This window comes from Convolutriloba macropyga, chromosome 8 (assembly GCF_964194025.1).
Source record: "Convolutriloba macropyga chromosome 8, txConMacr16.3, whole genome shotgun sequence".
In the NCBI taxonomy this organism is placed as follows: domain Eukaryota; kingdom Metazoa; phylum Xenacoelomorpha; order Acoela; family Convolutidae; genus Convolutriloba; species Convolutriloba macropyga.
In genome coordinates this window covers 14,719,817-14,741,340 of record NC_134475.1, presented here as the reverse complement: position 1 = coordinate 14,741,340, position 21,524 = coordinate 14,719,817, and the positions used below count along the sequence as shown (strand labels likewise).

Sequence of the window (21,524 nt, the reverse complement as noted above, 5' to 3'; positions counted from 1 at the left end):
TGAAAAAAGTAAAATGTTCTCTTGTGTCCCAAAAATTGGCCAGTGAAGCCAGTAATTAATGATACTAAGTAACTGAACAACAAAGAAAAACTATAAATCTGGGACTCAAAAATATCATCATTTTTTGAAAACCAGCTGTGACAAAGAAGTTGAAGACTTTAGATATCCATTGAAATTATTGAATAGCTTACAAAACGCCTAATTAAAGAGCAACGAAATTCTGTCACTAACAAAAAAATAAAGGACAGTACAACAAAAAGAACAAAAACAACTGGTATTTTGCTGAGAAGTACAGTCAACGTCGCAAAAACGTTTGATATGAATAAAACCAGTAAAAACTTCAAATATGACTTATTAGAGACCAGTGAGACCTATCATTAACCACCTTAAGTAACAGTAACAGATTAACGAAAAACGAAAAAAACTGGGAAACACTCAAAAAATCATTTAGTGATTAAAACAAGTTGTGACAAAGTAGTTAAAACCTTTAGGTATCAACTGAAATCATTATAAAGCTTCTGTTACGCCTCATATGAGAGCTTATTTGACCAGTCCTTAATGAGACTAAAAACATGAAAACAAAAATAACAGAAAACGCGCACAACTAAAAAAACCACATATATTTTTATTAATATATATACTATATGTAGTTGATGAAACGCAACCATACAAACGACGTAGAACTCACGTGTGACCTTTTCCTACCATTCATTAAAAAATCATGAGAAATATCAAAAAAAAATCAAATTGCCGCACGTGAAAAAAAGTCACTTCAAAAACTGAAAACTTCAGACACCAATTTCTAAGACCACTGTAAACGCAAAATTTAAAAAATCAAGCCTTTAACTAATTGCTTTTTCGCTCCCTTTATTTATCCAGCATTACTAAAATGTATACTATAATTTGAGTTTTCATTGACAACATCGAAAAGAATGAACAGATCTTAAAAAAGAGAGCAATTCAATTTTTTTAGTTGTAATTAAAAACATGGGGGCCGCTATAGTAGCCAGCCGGGACTCATTATTTTGTTCGGGGACAACAAATGAGGGCTGAAATTTAGAGACCAATCAAAAGCAATGCCAAGGAAAATGCAAATACCAAAACTTTTCAAATTTGCATGCGAAATAAAATTGACAACTAAGCTTTCCAAACTTTTAAGAAAGTGCCCAAAAACATTATGGAAAAAATCACAAAATCATTGCTTGAAACTAATGGTACAATACTGCTACTGCAAATGCTACTTGATGCAGAAAAAACCCTAACTGCCTTATAGGGAATTGTCCTAAAAAAGTTGCTATTTTGTTAAAAATTATCTGTTGCCAATGATTTTAATAAAATAAAACTACCAAAAACAACGTAATAAAAATATTCCTTGATCAGTATAACATCACCAAAGACAAAGCCAAAATAGAAGCTGAGTAAGAGAACAATTGTTTTTGGGATTTTCATCAAAGAGAACAGCCAATTAGCCAAGAATTGATGCAAATACATTGTACAAATCAAAAAGATTAGTTTTGGTACTTCTAAAAAACAAAAGCAACAAAAAATCTCTCGAAAACGAAACACACTACGATTTAAAAGTTTATACCAAAAGCTAAAGTGTTTATACCTATCAGCCAATTTCTCTCTTCTGAGATCAACAGTACTCCAAACAAAGCGTTAAATTGTTGAAGTAATTCTTAATTCCATTCTATTGAAACAGTGAGTGCAAAAAATGACTTTGGAACAAAAAGATAAATTTGAGCGAAGGAAAAAAATACATCTGTTCATGTCTGTTTCAATCAGAGATTATACATTGATCGTCTTGCTTAAAAATTACCAAGAAGATTTGTTTCAGAGGAAAGGAGAAAATTAAATAAGACAATAGAGCATTCTCTTGAAAATTTTTTGTCTCACCCCATTTGTCTCACCACCTTAGCCTCAAGTTAGATGAATGCGCACCAAACAAAAGCGCTAGAAAACTAGGGTTGATATTGGTTGTAAAAAAACGATCAGCCCAATAAAAAACATAACTGACTAAAGTCGGGCGAATTGCTTTCAAACGACCGGCGAGCGGTTGGCTTCGCCTCAGCTAGCCACGATTTAGTGGGGCTGGCTTTGGTTTAATTGAAAGGGAGTGAGGTGAGCGCAGCTGGGGTGGGCAACGGTGGGAGGGGGTATTTGGTTGCACGGGGTCCTTATGTCATGAACGATGCGCAGGGGTGGGGATTGCGGGGGGGGGGGGGCAGATGTTTTGGGGTCAACTTCTAAGAACCGCCCTTCACACCATAAGTATGAGTCTCTAAAACAGTTTCTCTGAATCGCATACTTGGAGACTAGTGAGCTGACAGACCCTACGAGCACTTAATGCCCGCTGAGCGCTACCTGTTTATCCCGTTTTTGAGGCCGAAAAGTCAAATGGGCCAGACAAAAAAATCAGTCCAGCAAAAAACCGCATAAAAAGACCGACAGGACTAATATAATTGCTACGAACTTCTTTTGAGAGGAATTAATAACTCAGTTGTTAAAAACAGAAGGACAAACAAATTGCAGAAATATCACGCAATACAAAAGTAATATGGTACCAGACGCAAGGACCAAGGGTCACCTAAAAGAAATTTTAAGATTTTTGCAACATAACTATTTGTGCTACAAAATCATATAAGATAATCATCTTAAAAATCATCTTGCAAAAATCTTTCTTTTGCAAATGAATCTTACAATATCTAGCAACATTACCATCTTTCGGGAAAAATCTGACAAGATCTGGCAATATAATCATCCGATCTTGGCTAGGGAATTGTAGTGCAATAATAGCAGTATGAGACTACAATATGATAGAAACTGTAACAGAAAGACAGACAACAGAGCATAACTGCAGAAAACTCATTATGATGAAAATGATGGAACGAAACAGAGCGACATGTACAGACTGACTGCATTGGTTTCACTGACTGGCAAATCAACCACCATTTATCATAACCATTTATAACTCATCTAATATGCACTTGTCATTACCTGGTTTTCTGACCACTGAAAAGGCAGCAGCGAACATAATAACACGCGTTAGTTGAGTTGAAAGAATACTGTTACGTAATTGCACACTATGAGAGAAACATAAAGGCTGCGCAGAACTAAATTTTCACTCTACTTCTTACAATTGAGTTAACTTATTTTTAATACCCCTAGACTTTTACTCTAAATAACACTTAAGATACCATTATAAATTTCACATATTAACATATTGTACCTGATATCACGGTTATCACTATAAAGTATTGCATTAAGTCACGCCTTTATACATATGATTTGTGGACCTGTTTCCTTTTGACTCGTGAAAACAATCTCATCTTCGATAGCCTGTGAGAACAATTTGATGGAAGTTTTTGCTTATAATTATATCAAAAGTTTGTTATAAAAATGTGTTAAAACAATTGTAGATATTCAGATTCTACCGGCGGAACAAGGAAACGGCTCCAACATTTTTTCATTCTTTTTTCTTTCTTACACCACATTTTACCCCCCCCCCCCCCCCCCGCCGTCACTCTATGTTCATAAATATATCTGAATTATATTCGAAGACGGTAGCATTAAAAACATTTTTGGTCGACGCCCACGAAATTATAGCCCCCATTATGGTAGTGCAGAGTAGATGGAGGGTGTGACATTTTAAACATTTCCATATTAGACTAGATGCCACAGTGAAACTAAGAACATTAAAAGGGGTATAGGTTCTAGCCCCACTAAGAGTCTATAAAGGCAGAGTCCTAATTTTTACTTAAGAGGGTTTCAAAAACTTGCAAACACTTGTCGACACGCCCAAACTGTTACATAGAATCAGCAGTTATGATTGCATTAATAAACTCATAGTTATTACCAAGTTATCACCCCTTCTTCAATCGCACCCCCAGTTTTACAAGCCACGCTCAACAAAGTCGGAACCGTTTCCTGTCCCCCGTGAACCATTTTTTATGTGAACAAACTAATGGATGTTTCCGAGCTGACAACTAACGGTTTGTATAGCCGTATAAGAGGTCGGACTCACCATTACAATATATGAATACCATTATAAAGGTCTATTATTATAAAGAGTATTTTCAATACCACAAATATTTTACATATGGTCAATCGAGATGGTGAGGGGGGGGGGGGGAGGAGGAAACAGTTCCACAAAGTCTATCTTACCAAGTCTTTATGGAGGATGAACTACAAGAACGAGAAATTAGTTAATGTGAAGTTAAGAAAGGAAGTTAACAAGGAAAGAAGAGGAGGTGAAATTTCAAGGTCAGTTTTGGGGTCACGTGACAAGCGAAAAGAAGCGTAATATTGTTTTTGTTTAGGCTGCGTTAGAAAGCGGAATTAAAACTAGTCAAGATGCCGTTTATGACTAAATTGCGCGTCGTCGGGCAATAATCGGAAATTTTTAACATCAAAAGGATGGGGGTGAAATTTTCAGAAGCTAGAGGGTAAGAGACAGTGTGATTTAAAACGCGATCAAAGCAAGGATTTTGTGATTTTAGAGAAGGAAAACAAAGTTTTCTTTTGAGAAAATTTGAAAAAGCAGCGGTTTCTTTTACCTTTCACCCCCACTTCAACTTTACTGAGGTATTCGTAAAAACTTCCTGCATCATCCAAAAAAGCTAGGATTACTTTGTTAGACTCGTGCTGACGTATCGAGTTATAAATGAAACGAGGCGCGTAGCCCATAGAGTAGATCCATTTTGACCAGTGTCCGAAAGCAGTAGCCTAGTGCGAGCTTTATTTACACGTGAGCGCAACTTCGGTGTCGGATTTAATATGCGATCCAATATTGGAGAGTATCATTCGACACCTAGCGTCAATTATAAGAGGGAGATCTACTCGTTCTTCTGTTTCAAAAAATCTCGTGCGACTTTAAATTAACTTGGATTAATTTAGATGTACATGATTTTATGTCTGTTAACTTGGCTGTACTTGGTGTTATTGGACACTTTTTGTCATGTACGTCTGTAAATTAAGTTCATTGTATTGCTCTTTTTTGAGGCTCGCTATAAATAGTTTAACTTGGCTTTCGGCCTCGTTTCAACCCATTTATAACTCCATAGGTCAAAAAGAAGTAGTCGAATATTCACTTACTATACGCTTACGACTGATACAATTTCGCAAAAAGTAGCAACACGAAAACCGCGCCAACATCACTTTATCAGGTCTTGGAAATATACTGATAAAATTTTTGCTTAATGGGGCTAGAAGTTACAACCCCTCCCCATCCTTCACCCTAACTACCGTTGATATACCACAATGGAGCGGCTGTACTTTCGAGGCTATAGTGGGAACGACCCGTGAAAGAAACCGCTTTTCAATTTCTTCCTTTGAGGATCGAAGATTATTGCTTAACGCTGCAGAAATGGAAACAAAACGTGGGGGTTACCTTGGGTCTCTTGACAGTCTTTTTGGGTTTCCTCGCTCCGAGTCGCTTCAGAGTGTTGTAATAATTCCTTTGGGTTTCTGTTAGCATTATGTCAACTGGGCCCTCTCCGTCGTACTGAAACAAACAAGCACTCATATAAAATTGGTAACCATACAAATAGATAGATTACCCTTGTAAAATTAATCGTTTCAGCCCTCCCCAGTGTTTTTCTTACTCCTATTTACGAATTATGCATTGCTATATAGGATATAATTATTTTTTAAAAAATAGCACGTGTGGGAGCGTAAAAGTTATGTGTCCACTCCCATTAAGCGCGGGGGGTGTATTCTAAATATGAGGGCCTTCCTGACATCACAAACTTTACACGAAATAAGATATAATTCCGATAAAAATTGGTTATATTTATGATAGAGTTTATATATTATTAGGGCAGTTTGAAAGAGAAAGTTGACCGAAATTGTTATCTTCCTCTGTTATATCATTACTTATTAGTGTTGGGTGTGTTTTTATTAATTGCTCCCACACAAAGTTTTCTGCAATATTTTGGTCTTTTGGTCTTTCTTAATACGATTTTTTGTACCATCGATTTTTTGTCTGACCGTTTTTTTTTCAGACTTTGTGACTATTCGCTTTGAGAAATAGAATAAGCTAGTAAAGCCCGAAGGCATTAAGCCACTGTACAGTTCTCTAAGAGCCTTAACTGCTGAGGGGACATGGTGCTAAGGACAGTTTTTAAGTTCTGGAGCATGAAAATCCTGATAAAGGTAAAATTAAATCGATTCATAGGATGTCAACTACAATCTGCGAAAAGTTTTGGATTTCTTATTCTGCGAAAAAATATGACGTTATCTAAATTACTAATCGATAACTTTTCACAGATTGTGGTTGGCATCCTATGAATCGATCTAATTTTACCTTTATCAGGATTTTCATGCTCCAGAACTTAAAAATTGTCCTTAGCACCATGTCCCCTCAGCAGTTAAGGCTCTTAGAGAACTGTACAGTGGCTAAAAAAGAACAGGAAAAAATTATATTGCAGAAAAATTTGTCCGAGAGCAATTAATAAACTCGAAATACAATTCACAATTCTGTTCTATTAGCTTCGAAGGTACTGATTCTGTCCAACAGAATCGTTTGCTAAAAGGTAGATAACTTAAATCATGTTGAATAGGAGCAAGTGAGGTTTGTTACTTTTTTCTTGAGGCGGTTGAAGTTGTCGATGATGACACCGATGAAGAGGTTGAGAGTGAAGAAAGATCCGCAGATTATGAAGAAGATGAAGTAGAAGTAAATGTAGAGGTTCTTCTCAAGACATGGTTGTAAATCGTAGTCTGTGATGTCTGTCGCAGCCGCCATCACCTCCATCCAGCCCTCAAATGTTGCCTAAAACAACAACACAATCAAATATTAGAATTAGAACCAAACTAAGAGGTTGACCTCTTTTCCGCCCCAGATATGGGTCCAGCTCACGTCATTTTAAGGGCTGAAAAAAAACGACTTCTCAGAGCAATTAAGATGTCTTTTCATGTCACAAACAGGCTACTAAGTTCAAGCAGGGTCTTATAAAATTCTTCGATCAGCATTCTTAATAAATAAATCGAGGTCTATACCAACTTAGACAAAGAGTTCTGACCACATCGAATTGGAATCAACTGCTCGAATACTTCAAATACGAGCAGTTGAATGCCTCGTCACATGTGTTTCCAGTGCACCTATCGATACTATTCGTCTAGAGACTAGACTAATTGCACTGACCACTTGGAAGAGGGCGAGGTATCCGGCCATGACATTGTCAAAGTTGACCTTCTGGTTGGTCCACCTGTACTCTGTGTGGTTCTGACACCACTCACGAGTGATCTCAATTCCTGGGAAGTCGCTGCACTGCAACATGTCTCCAGAATCTCTGCAAACCACACATCAATTAACAAATGACGTCACAATTCACGAGCTGAATGAAAATTTGTGACTTTTTTTTGGAAAACATGCGCTTCTAACTGTGAACTCAGCAAGAACTTCTTGAACTGTTCCCAACCAAACGGTCACAACTATAAGAGCTGAATAAAAATTTAATTCTCTGGAAAATCGATACTGTGAGAAACGCAATAATATTTGATATTTTCCAGTCATTAGGTACTACCAATCAATATAAATTGCAGATTGACAGACACCAAAAAATCTATCACAAACATAATTATCAGAAAGAGAATACTAAAACATTAGCTCAGCTCTTTGACGTAAAGACAACACCCTATAAATGAAATACTAGTGCAAACAAAAATATTTGCGTAAATAGATACCGTTCGTAGCAAGCGTAGAAGCGTCCCTTCATCAGCTGGACTCCCATGATACTGAATATTAGCCAGAACACAATACACACCAACAACACATTGAAGATAGAGGGAATAGCAGAGGCCAGTGCATTCACCACAATCTGTAAACACACCCCAGAAATTGTCAAACTATTATTCACGGAGCATTCGAAAGGATTGAAATGATCTAAATTTTTAACCTCAAACTGTCGCTTAAACAGAAGACAAAATTCTGGTTACCAGTGAAGCAAACAATCGCAATTGCTACGAAAAACTGAAGGCCATTAAGAAAAAATAGTTAAAATGTCAAAAACAATTGAATCTCAAAAAACAATTGAATGCTACCAGATTGAATAGCCAACGCATATATTATGGCAAAGATGCTCGATAATTAAAAGATGATCTTAACATTAATAAAGTGTTGGACATTGGCCGGAATTGAAGCTCTTACTGAAAATGGCCATTTTTTCAGTGTCAAATTTTGCTTCTACCGTTAGTCGGATTGGTTAAAATTAAAAAATCGAAAAAAAGTATCAGCAATAATGAACAATAATCACCAATCTCGGGTGTCTAAATGTCATGGCCATGGCTTTATCGGTTTATTCAATCTCTTCCGAATTCGCGCGTTAACTTTCACCCAACATTAGTTTGAAACTGTTAAAAGAAACCAAATAAAACCTTTTTCCCACTGAAATGCAAAGTGAGCTGAAACAGAAATCGATCGCAGAAAAAATTTACCAAACGGAAAACATGAACAAAAGATATAGCGAAATATGAAAACATAGCAGGAGAAGCCCGTAAGAACATTTCTAGAACAGCGAAAGTGAACAGCCCACTAAAAACAGACAATTTCGAAAAAAACAAGGAAAACTTCAACTCAAACTAATCAAGAAAATAAGCCAGAAAGGGGAAACTCATGCATTAAAAAATACTGATATCAACTGATAATTCAAATCATGCCCATTTCATCAAAACTAATAACTACTTTAAAAGACCCGATTTGTAAGAACTAAGCCTCATTAGAAAAACGCACAAAACAGCAAACATTTCCAAAATGTGGGCAAATCTATGTGGCAAAACCCTAAATTTTTACACAAAGTGAAATAGCTATTGAAAAAAAGCTCCAATCATTTTTTTAAACTTTTCAATTTTAAACTCGAAAATATCCATTATGAAGAGATATTGATTTGTTTCGTTGACTTTCTAAAACAGCGAAAAACCTTACTAGCAAAAATGTTTTTAAAAAACCACGCAAAAACCGCTTTAAAAACGAGTACTAGAACAATAAAATTTTTAAGCTTATGTTAATATCAATTTCAGTTAACAATTCATGGAGCGATATCTGAAATTTTCAAATATTATTCCGCTAAAATTACAATTTATTTTTACAGTGTATTCTGCTAACCGGTGAGCGTGATCAGTTCTGACTTGAGATGTGTATATGCAACATACCTTCATGCCTTGCCACCTGGAGATGGCTCTGAGAGGTCTCAATGCCCTCAGAGTCCTGAGAGAGCGGAAGGCGTCCAGGCTTTCAACATTGGCCACGTTCTCCACAATTATCCCACTTATCGACACCTGTTAATAATACTTTTAACTGAAATGTCCACAACAGAAAAATAGCATCCATACTTAGTTAATAAATTAACAAATTTCTGATCCAAGAGAACAACGAAAGACATTGTTGTTTCGTCAAGTGTTCACAGAATCTCTTCTTTTCGAAGCCCGTCAAATTTTCTTCTCACAAGCGTGTGAACCAACGAGTGCGATTTTTTGCACTGACAATGGTTTGTATAACCTATTAACAGCTGTTCAAAAGCCCACACAACTAATGCCTACCAATTTAAGGGTGTTAAACGATCATTTATTGATTGTATTATTACACCGGGGAATCAGAAACAATTCCATTCAAGGACAATTAAATCTCTTATTCTGCAATAGATGTCTCTTGAGGTCCTAGTCATCTTACCCCTACTGTAATCTTACCAGTACAATGAGGAAGTCTAGCCAGCACCACCCGTTTGTAAAGTAACATGTGAAACCCAGTCCGAGCCATTTGAGAATCATCTCAGTTGAGAAGATGGCGACGAAAAAGTAGTTCATGTAGATCAGAGCCGTCTCCAGAGTCGGTCTCTCTTTCAAGTAAATGTCCTCAAACGCCTGAAAGAGACATAAATCTTCTCAGCATGAAAATATAGTAACGAATACAAGACTTAGCAAAGGCAAATTTGAAGTGAACGCAGCCATTAAGACTTCAAGTAATTAGGCTAGTTGCAAAATTAAGGGCCATGTTGCCAGCAAAATCTAAATGTTGCTGGCAAAATTTAATATTTTGTTCCAATTTTTTTTAAAGATGCGGGAATATAAATGCGAGGCTGGCCGTTTTTTCTTCAGTCAAATTTTCACTTATTGTTTACGCATCGTAGAGAAAAAAAACATTTTGTAGCCCTCAGGATCAAGTTGTGATTAACATAAAAAATACGAGAAATTTGAAAACGGGGAATATCAAGGAATTTAAACGGGGAACACAAAGGAATTTCGACGTAAAAATTGGAAGGAAAAAAACAGCGCTCGGGGGAGGGTGGTCACAGATCGGGTTGACATTTAAGATAAAAACGAACGGAGAAAATTGGCAGAAAATTAAGTTAGATCAAAAAATTCACAAGTAATTTTTTAAAGTTTCAGGCTTAAAAAGAGCAATTTAAACTATTTGACACAAAATTTCCAAAAAAAAATCATTCAAGTTGTTTTCGTTTTCTCAAGTTTTGTTCAAAAACCGTCTTTCTGTTTTCTGCTGGCTGAAAATTACTGTAAGACCCATTCTTTCTCTGCATCAAAACCATTTTGTGCGAAATCGGAGGCTTAAGGCACTTTATAGCAATCAAAATTGCAAAAATGAACTTTGGAATGTAAAACTAAAAGGAGAAAAAATTATTAATTTCTAACCTTTAGAGCTTTTTTGCAAACAATTATTCTAATCTCTGCAAAACTAACCACTTCAAAATAGCTAAGAATTTGTGCACAGAAGGAAAACGGGTTCATGTTCAATCAAGTCCAATCAAATTCATTATTAAAAAGTAAAGTTGAAAATCTTTTCTTATCTTCTTTACTTAAACTCTTTATATTGTCAGAGCAGATGGTTCGAACTTATCTGCACCAGTATAATGCAGAACAGAAAGTAAGATAGTTTAGGAGTTACATTTGAATTAGATAATTTATGGATTTCCAGATTGAAGATTGAAAAAGCTAATGCGATGATTGTTCATAGTTTCTTTTGAAAACAGGAAAAATTATTTTTTCTCCTGTCTGTATATTGAAACTGCTCTTCGAAATAAACTTTACCCGTCTTTCCAAGTTTCTGTAAATTGAAAACTAATAAGGTTATTGATTAAGAAACTTCTTCAAATAAAAAAGAAAAATGTTTTTGGGAAAGAAGAAAAAGAAACTCTTTTTTTTTCATTTCACAAACTTTTTGAATATTCCTATTTCATTCAAAACTCTTGCGTGAAGTAGAGAAAGGGCCAAACGTACAGATTACTGATAATCAAGTTTTCCACCGTCGCTAATACAAATGAGCCTTCAAGGGCAGCATTTAGCATTCATTTACATGTTCGACACAATTAGAGGCAGAGTGTAAAAACTAACAAAAAAAGCAAATTAGAAAACTTACTTAACACTTGCCATAACTCGTGGTTCTAAATACAATAAAAACCGAATGTTTGTTCATTAAATCTAACTGGTAACACATCTGCGAGATCTTAAAAAGCGATTAGGCGGATTATGCTCATGAAACATCAAAAATGAAAACCTTTCGAAAAACTTTTAAAAACAATATTTAACATTTATAGCCAATTTTACGATTACCAAAACAATTGCCTCGAGCATTTCAAATGTACTTTTCCAAAAACACTATCAAGATTTATATGAACGTCAACGCATCATTGGTAAAGATAAGTTGCCAAAAGGAAAATTTTAAAGGTAATTTTTCTTGGTGGCGGTGTTTGCTTTTGTGTGATTGTGTGTGTGTGCACTTGTGTGGGGGTACGTATGTGTGTCTCTTTGTGGAACATGTGTCGCATGTCTAAGTATGAGCACGAGAGGTAGAAATGGAGAGCTAGTGTGAGAGTTAGTTAGGTCAGAGGTGAGACAAAAAAAGAGACCAAGTGCAAAAACTGTCCAAAATAATATAAATTTTTATAAAATAATTCAAAATTGAGGCTTTAAAAAATTCTAATAATAGAACTGTGTATTTATAAAACTCAGTAATATCAAACCTACAAGATTTACAAAAAACTGTCCCCTCATGCCCATGGAACGTCCAGTTAGAGAAAAAAATTCGAAAAACTTCAATAAATTCATAACAAATTCAGTGTCAGTTTTACGAATACCGATACAGTTGCCTCAGATGTCCATACCTAGTTTTCCAGAGAAAAACAGTCAACAAATAAATAAGCGTCAACGATTTTTGAGTAAAGGTCAGTAGCCAGAAAAGTTTTTCTGGTGTCGATGCTTGTATATGTGTTTGTGTGTTGTTGTGGGCGCTTGTGTGGGTTTATGTGTGCGCGTGTGTAACGTGTGAGGTATCGCTGTGTAAGAGAGCAAGAGGGAGAGAGTTGGTGTTCGTGTGAAGTTCGATAGGGTCGGTTCCCTTATAAGTTAGACATAAATAGGGGCAGAGTTCAAATTTTGTCAACAAATCATGATGCTCCTGACAAAATCATCATGATCATCTTGATAAAATTAGAACATAAACCGACTAATATCGAAAGAATTTCTCTTGAAGCGATGCAATTTAAATCAGGGGCTGCAAACTAGATAACTTTTTTGGTAAAAAAAGTTCACCACATGGTATTCGAACCATTGACCTCCAGCTCCTTGACTAGAAGCACTACCCAGTCGGCTATCCGGCCCTTCTTTTTGCTATGCTGCAATCAGTTTTATTTTAGTCAAAAGCTTTACTTCGGAGTGAGAGCAATCGAGATCACACAAAAATAAAAAATGAAAGCGTGAAAAAGTCACTTGAGAAGTCAAAGAATGTTCTAGAAGAAAAGCGCAAAATAGTCGAGCAAAAAAATTGCAAAAAAGACCAACACGTTTACAATAATTGCTATGAAATTCGTTCAAGAGCAATTTAAAAATTTCATCAAAATTTCCTACATACTGTAGCTTTAAATAAGTACAAATACAAAACTTTGAGTTGTTAAATCTCGCTGATGACACATATGTGAGATTTTAAAAAGTTAATAATCCCATTATGCTCAAGAAATATCAAAGTGAAAAAATGAAAAACTTCAAAATGTAACATTTCAAATTTTAGTGTCAAAATACAATCACCAACGAATTGCCTCAAAAAATCCACATCTAGTTTTTTTAAAAAATACAAAGAAGACCTAAATGAACTGTGACAACCTTAAGTATCGACTAATTGCCAAGTAAAAAATTAGTTTTTTGGTGTTGTTCTTAGCATTTGTGTGTTGGTGTTTTTTGTGTAATGTGCTGTGTGTTCTTTTCTGTGTCTGTATCGTTCAAATTGTACTACGCCTATCTTACTTGAAAGTGTTAAATAGTTCTAAATTTTGTCTGCAAAAAAGACAGCATATTTTGTGGTTCAAACTGTACAATTAATTTTCTCCAAAAGTTGCCGTCGAATAATCTTGCAAGTTGCTCTGACAGAAATTAAAATTTTTAGTTGCGAACTTGAGAGGTATATTGGAGCACTCTGTACTAGGCATAGACTCGCACGAGTCATCTTGTTAGATCTTATTATAGACTACTTCACCGATTCAAACTCTCAAACCAAAATTTCATGACAACTGTTTTCCAAATTTATCTATAGTGTTTATAGTTGACTGCTGGAAAAATTTATTATTATGGGCATTTTAATGCCAGTGAAACAAGTGGAGAGAGAACTGAAAACTAAATCGATCGAAAAATTTTATCAAATAACTTCGATTTTGTTCGTGAACCCATGAGCTAAACAGGAACCATCATACTCGCTGCAGTAACCCGTCATATTTTTACTCAGTAAACAGTTTAAAATCCCAATTATTTCACAGTAAAACTAGACTTTTTTAAAACTTTGTCATTTATGCACTGAAAAACTAACATGTTCACATCAGCTTTAGGAATGATAAAAAGGGCATCAATGTTTGTCATCATCTTAAAGCTGTCTACTCTACTTTTTTTACCCAACAAATTCTAATTAAGATCAAACAGAAGCGAACAGAGAGATGGAGACAGAAAAATAAGTGACTTTTACTAGAAGCAATTCGTCTCCTTGGGGACAGGGAATGAGGGGAGTGAATATGGAGACCCCACTGTTGTGTGTCATCCTGTCAAACCAAATGAATCGGCAATTGTCATACCAGAAACGGGAGAAAATTACAAAATTGACGTTTAGAATAAAAACGAGACCCAATTTGTTTAAATTTATGAAGATTAAAACAGAAATTCCAAATATCAAATGTCAACTCATGTCTGCTTTTGAGCCTTGAAATTTCTTTATTCATTGTCCTACTGAAAATTTTTGATTTGTGTTTATATGTATAGTAGGTCTGAAAGAGCAAGAAGAGAATTAAATCCAAATAAAAAGCCAAAAGCATTTAGCTGCGGAAAATTGAATTTTAACCTTAAAAGTTGAGAAAACACGGCTATCCTGTTTTGCTTGCTTTTCATTGGACCTTAACCATCAGATCTCTCGCTGTTCCAAGAAAATAAAACACTTGAAACCCTCAAATTAAAGGAAGGAGTTAAACGAAGGACAAATTAAAGATGGAATTTATTTTTTTTTGGCTATTATGGTGTTAAAAAAAATGTCTCGAAACATACATCGCTAAAGGGGACAAGAAACGGGGTAGTGGTACCCACAAACCCTGCCCTCAGAGACTCTTTAGGAACGACGCAGTTGTGGCCTCAAATAACTTGGCCTCAAATTCGGGGGAAAATTTAGTAAATTCTTGCTCATAAAATTTTAATGTATAGATTTTGATAACAAATTAATAGAATCTAATGGAACGGTTAACAATTTGAGATAAATTAGCAGAGTGACCAGCGTTTGAAAGCAGAACTAACCAATGAGATACTGCTGACAAGAATACATCCCAGAATAAACCACTCGAAGAATCTGTGATCCACAATGTAGAAACACTTCCGTCTCAACTCAATCCACGCTTTCCCAATTGTACTTGTGTCCAGTAAATTCATGTAACCAGAACAACCCGAAGTGACAGCTTGCGGGAAACAGTCAATCAACTCGATCTCGGCTTCCGAATCGTTGCAACTGTCGTCATCATCGTCTTGTTTTTGAAACGAGACGCGATGGCTGCCTCGGTTGTCCCGAGAAATCGCAGAGGACCTGCCGAGAGAAGAACCCAATGCGTCGCCACCATTACGAGTCGCCGCGGAAGACGATTTGTATGACATCACGTGACCGTTCGAGTGGTTGTCGTGTGACATGTCTTCGTTCGGGTCGTGGTTCACTTCGGCTATGACTTCATCAAGGCGGCCTTCGGCTTTGGCCCTTCTTAATGCCATGAGAAGAGGACTTATGGTTTGTTGTGCGTCTTCAGCCGATGCTAAAATGTACAAAACACACTTCATTAAAAAAACATTAGACTAACTGATTTCAAACAACGGGTGGGGGGTCCAGCTTTAGCTTGGTGCTTCAAATAAAGTTATGAAAGCTTATTATATACCACTAAAATTACTGAAATTGAGTCCTGAAACTACACTTGGCTCACTTTTGATTTGGCGTTCGGTGGTATTTTGCATCGAAATGGTATTTTGCCTCAACGAAGGTCAGTTACTAGAGACCTTGAAATTCTGAATGAAACCCAATTAGGTCGCGGAACAATTGGCAGTCCCAATAAGGATACTCAAATCAAAAGGCCTGAAAGAGTCGTACGAAACGTCAAACAGGTCAAACAAAAATGCTATCCGAAAAATAGTAATAACAAAGCCTTAATGAAGACTTAACTACTACATACAAACACCGCCTGAGAGCAATTAAACAATATACGTTGTTGCTGCAACAGTACCGACTTAAAGGCGTTGCAGACATCAACAGAGCCTGATTATTGACTCAAAAAAACTCATAGCATTAAAACATTAAGAATACAAAGACAAACAATTATAAAAACATGAGTACAATGAGAGACTTCCTTTCTGAATTTTGAACTAAGAAGAAACTTGTAAAATAACATTCCGTCTCCCAAATTAACGCAGAAGACACAAATAACCCGGCTCAAGGTCACAGTGAAATCTAAACATATTATTCTCCTTACTTGTCAGATTTTTTAATGTTTTGATCTGTAATCGGACATTTTGAAAGAGCCCACTTTTGATTTTCCAAAGATTTGATTTGGAGAAAGTAGAAGAGGAGAGATAAGAGTTGCAACTTTCTCTCAATTCGCTTCATTTGTTCCCAAATGCCAACTGTGAAAGGAAATCAATAGAACAAACATTTGAGAGCCCAGATTTAAGATATAATATGACAGGCAATCCCCGTAAGGAAACTTGAGGCCTTCTGAGGAGACACCACGGTTAATGCAATATTAACACTCACAACTTACTGAAAAATGACCAACTAAAAGGCACCTATAGGATGCAATATATCTATATATACAGACATACAATTGTTTCTGTTGTACAAAACAGAAAATGTCATCGACCTTTCCAGTTCATCAAAAATTAGATCAAAATTTTAGCGCTTGATTTTTATCGCAAGAATTGAGACATTACCCTTCCTCTGCTCATTTTTTTTTTCAAAAAAACATAAAAGTGTTTATAATCAAGCAAGGAGGATCGGAAAGATTCGATTGCTCATAAATTTCGAGAAAGTTCAACTGAAATTCCTGTTCATTGTAGTAGCAAAGCTACAATTGTAGCTCTTCTATTGAAATTTTTGACAGAATACGACTGAATGTTCATTAAAAACAAGGAGGATCGGAAATGTGCGTTTGCAACTCAATCCTTCTTATCCCATACAATTTATCAGAAATTGACGACATAACATCTGTTTACACCTAGACGCAAATCGACATTCATAGATGTAAAAATAGTCCTAGTACAAGAAAGGCTTATTTCTTCATTTTGCGTCTTCTTGTGAAAGATCAATTATTTGAACTATGTAATTATTGAAATCATTTAAGGAGAAAAATGTTTTTTATCAAAGAACCAAGTCAAGATAAATTATTTAACTTTTAGGAAACTTCTCAAACAGCGTAATATAGCTCGAATCTACTTATATCAATAGGAGCCCTATAAAAGCTTCTGACCGAATAGTGAAACTAGCACAATTATGAAGAACATATGTTTTCCTTTAAAAAAAAGAAGATCCACCTGACATTTCCTTCTTCATAAATTATTGGATCAAACAATTTAAAAGAACTAAAAGAACGGGTTGAGATTCGAAAACAATTCTAAAGACATGCTGGTTTCGCTACAGCAGAAAATAAGACAACAGAAATTCAAAAAAAAATAATTGAAATAAACTGTTTGAGGACGCCTAAGTACTTTCTGACGGAAAAAGAGAAATTTATCAAAATTTTGAAGACGCCGTGATTTGAACAAAGATATATTGAGAAAGAGCAAATTACGGTCTTATATATCTAACATCTAATCATTGAGCCACAAATAAAAAGTTCAACTCAACCATTGAGCTTTTTTCGACAACAGTTTGACGACAGAAAAACAAAATGAAGGAAAAAATTTGATATTCAAACTATCAAAACATCTCTGTAGATCTTTGACAATTATGTAGCACAAAGATCTCTGAACCAGTCTATCGTCTTTCTTGCTTGTTTCTTAAAAGAATTTGCAGTAAAAACGCTTGCAAAAGCGACTAGGATTTTGTTTTATTGGCATTTTTAATAAACTAGGGCCACATAGAATCTTCTGCACTGCCTGTTTTATTCTGCAAAACAAGCTACAGTAACGTTCACCGGAACTTTCGCTAAGAGTTTTGTAGATAGCGAGCACGAAAGCCTACACAGAAGACATGATAAATTTTTCTCAAAAAAGTAAACATCTTTTGAACTTCGCAGAGACACAGCTATGAATACATTTCAATCATTATGTAGAAATTGCCGGATTTAGACGAGAATGAAGGCGAAATACTAGCAATCATATAGAGTTCGCACTAGTTATCATCGTTGTTATTAAAAACTTACGTAATCTGACAACCATAATTTCGCTTCAAAAAATCATTTAAGATTTTTCTACCCTAAGGGTTTAAAAATCCGAAGTATCTCGCTAAAAACAATGACTTGCGAGTAATTCAATGAAATAGTTTTCTTCAAAAAACTATTTTCAACCCATTGAATTAAAATTAATTACTTTAATTAGGAATTGTGATAAAAATATATCTGAAAATCTGTTAAAGTTATACATTGAACCCTGTCAAAACAAAAACTTAACTAATTTACAGCCGCACTTATTTTATTGTTGAGCAAAAACAAAATAGGAGAGATTGAAATTGTTCTAATTGCATAACCGAATTCGACGGATCTGTCCTCTTAATTAACTATATCCATCAGAACATTAGAATTATTAAATGCTGTTATTTAACATTCTATAAGAATTAAACGAGTTCGAATAGTAGCTTAATAAACAACGTACTAGTGAAAAACTGACAATTTCATCAAACAATTTCAGCCTTCATTCTTTCACCGAGAAATCAGAAAATAAAAATGCCTCCCCACCCAACAATCAGTTCAATTTTCCAGAGCTTTTCAGTGATACCACTTTTTGCCTCCGCAAAAATCAATTGGTCAATATTTGGCTCACAAAACTGCTCTGAAATTCCTGGCCCTGAATAAATTTGGAGGGCTGGAAAAAATATGTTGAACAAATACTTTAACATCAACAACAGCTCAGAACCAAATATGAAGATTGAATTCTGCACCCTAATGAATGTATAGGTACAATTAGCTCTATACAGAGCAGGTAAGCGACTGTGCTGGTTTAAAAACCTGCAACATTTTTTTGCAAGTTCCATTGCCTGCACGCCATTCGGGTAATTTGCTTGAATGTTGTTTAAAGTCGTCATTGGCAAAAAAACTGATTCAAAGAAAACATATTTTCTAAACAAATTTTTCTAAGAAAACATTTTCTGAAACATATTTTTAAGTCCTTGAAAAATAAATGTTACAAAAAATCAACGTAAAGCATCACATGGGAATAATCAATGAAGAAAATTAGTTTCAACTTTAGTATCATTTTTCGTCAAGTTTTCTGTGAAAGTATGTATATATTTATATGCAATTGTGTGTAATTCATAAAAGCACTTGTATACTTTAAAAAGTCACTGAAATTCATAACACAAACACGCATAGTAAACTCTAGGGCAGTAGAAAAACAAAGCCATTACTACTATTACCCATAAAAATTAATTTTTTGGGGTGTATCCGCAAAAAGTGACTAATTCCTTAATCTTCAAAATCAATTTTGGCGGTTTGGGCAGCAGAAGCTATTGTATCAGGCAAACTGAGTTGCAAAAAAATTATTGTTATTTTACGTTCAAACGTGATATGCAGTTTCACCTAATCTCTACTGAGAAGAACCACCAGTGCAACAAAATGACATTAATGACGACACTTATAAATTATTTTATTTGGCATTTAACACAAACTTAATTTAATTGATTAAAATATTGACCCGGTTCTCTTCCGGGTCAATTTTCATTTCTCCCAAAAAATCAAAGTCTCCCTCTTTTTGGTCGTTCCGAGCAACAGTAACGTCTCTCCCATTGAAATCAGACAGAAAAAGCTAACAGAAAAACTAAAGTATCCTTCCTGACAGAGAAAGCTAAAGAGTTCCAACAGATGAAATAAAACTCAAATTCGATCTCATTCAAAAGTTACAGAGAAAAGTGAACGGTTACATTAAACAAAAAACCTGATTAAAACTCTGGATGGCTAAAGTTATTTGATAAAAAACAGTGATTCTTTCTTTGAAAAGAAAGGATATTATAAATTTAGATTAGGTGAAACTCAATTCGTTATAGCAGAATATTATGCAGACCTACCTATATAGCAGACCTACCTATATGACCATATAAGCACATAGTCATATAAGTAGGTGACAGAACATATCAAACAGGATATATTATCCATAATATCTGATTAGATTTTATACAGAAATATAAGGTGAAAAAATATCAGCTATATAAATAACTATACTTTCCGGGGAACAAAAAACAGTTCCTATCCAAATTCTTTGCGATTTTTTTCTGATCCCTGCTTGCGTGCTAATGTAAGCCCATTTTGAGCCGGGATTCCAGCCAGAAATTTTGGCCCCTCTTATAGCTTAGGAGAAATGGTGGATTCAGAGTTCTTGATTAAAGGAACTTACTTAAAAAAATTTTTTTTTCTCATCACCGGGGTGGAATAATGAAAAACAAACAAACGAAGATCTGAAATTAAAAGCCTAAGCAAAATATTTTGACAATCATTTGCCACATCGGAATAAAAAAAGGGGAGAGGGGTAATTTCTTAGCTAAAAATTAGTTACAATTTAAATCAGCGACAAGTCAGGAAAAATCAATATTCATTTTATATCTTTCGCTTTTATCGAAGTTTCAATCTGAAAAGCCCAAAAATTGCAGAACCACAGACTGACTCACTGTTACGAACATGAATTATTAGCAAAACGGCTATATGAAGAGGGGACAGTTTTTTCTGTTTTTTTTTTTAATTTTTTCTCTTTCTTCATTTCAGAATAATGTTTTAAAATATTATCATCATTTTTACTCGGGCAGATACTAGGTGGGTCTATACGGCCTCGTTTGTCTATCCTCTCAATAATTGTAGTATTTGTATTTATATTTGAATTCATGATATTGTTTGAAGCGTAGAAATTAATTATTTCTTTCTTTGCATGCATTAGGACACTGCAGAGGAAATATTTTTGATTTTATCCTCGGGATCAACTGTTCCATGATTAAATCCTCGGGCTTTTCCCACAAAAACATACTTTTTTCCTCCTAAAAGTTTAAACTATTCCTCCAAAAATGCCAATTTTGCTACTTTTGTATTTTGCCATCCGCTTAGTTCACGCAAAGAGCTGATTGGAGGTCATATACACTTCAAAAAAGCAGGAACAAATTTTGTTGTTTCAAAAAAGCGCATTGAAACCAGCTTTCATCAAAGCGGGTGAAATGGAAGCAATAATGGAACCGAAATTAATATTAGCAGTGCTTCCTTTGTTTAGAATATACAACCAACTCTGAACAAAATAAAATGGAACACAAATTACGTCACGAGTTACGTAACAATTTTTGCAGCCTAAAACAAGAGCTACTCAAATAGCCGATTTCTAGCAGCGAAACTGCAATAAAACTTCGATTATAACTTTGAGCGTTTAACAATTTCAGAACAATTAGAGCAGTGACCGATGCTTTTCGGCCAAGTTAGCAATTAACATGTTTTCTGCTAATTAATGCAATGAGTATGGTCTAAGGTAGGGACGTCAACATTTGCTTATAAAATTGAAAAAAAACCAAGACAACAGTCAGTTAAATCAATGAAATACTATTGCTTGCGTCAGCAAAGTTGAAAAGAGTTGTTGCAACAAGAAACGTAACTAAAATCATTCAGCAACGCTCATATGAACAAACTCTTCTATAAACGTTACCGATAAAAAAAATAGCGAACATGGAAATGAACAAAATAAACAATCTAAATAAACAACGTTAGCACTTTTTCTTCATTTCCATTGATGTCGAACGCGAAAACGTGATGGAAAAAGTAGTTCACTCCTAATAAGAAAGCGCCAGCTTCTGAGAGTCTTATGAAATTTTGATTCCACAAAATTAGCATTATTGGAAA

General features: G+C 35.1%; 1 protein-coding gene across 13 annotated transcripts in view; it reads right to left on the bottom strand.

The window, feature by feature from the left end:
- Positions 1-21,524, bottom strand: part of LOC142344497 (sodium channel protein 1 brain-like) — a 182,220-nt gene that overhangs the window by 19,606 nt on the left and 141,090 nt on the right. For 11 of the 13 annotated variants that reach the window (XM_075396185.1, XM_075396182.1, XM_075396186.1 and 8 more), the window contains exons 19-26: positions 14,770-15,272; positions 9,685-9,858; positions 9,151-9,276; positions 7,687-7,820; positions 7,145-7,292; positions 6,581-6,772; positions 5,390-5,503; positions 4,165-4,185 (exon numbers count right to left, since the gene is read on the bottom strand). In XM_075396185.1, coding sequence (XP_075252300.1) covers positions 4,165-4,185; positions 5,390-5,503; positions 6,581-6,772; positions 7,145-7,292; positions 7,687-7,820; positions 9,151-9,276; positions 9,685-9,858; positions 14,770-15,272 — 1,412 coding nt within the window. Of the gene's footprint in view, positions 1-2,997; positions 3,013-4,164; positions 4,186-5,389; positions 5,504-6,580; positions 6,773-7,144; positions 7,293-7,686; positions 7,821-9,150; positions 9,277-9,684; positions 9,859-14,769; positions 15,273-21,524 lie in introns of all 13 variants that reach the window. The other 2 variants (XM_075396188.1, XM_075396189.1) reach the window with 2 other exon arrangements.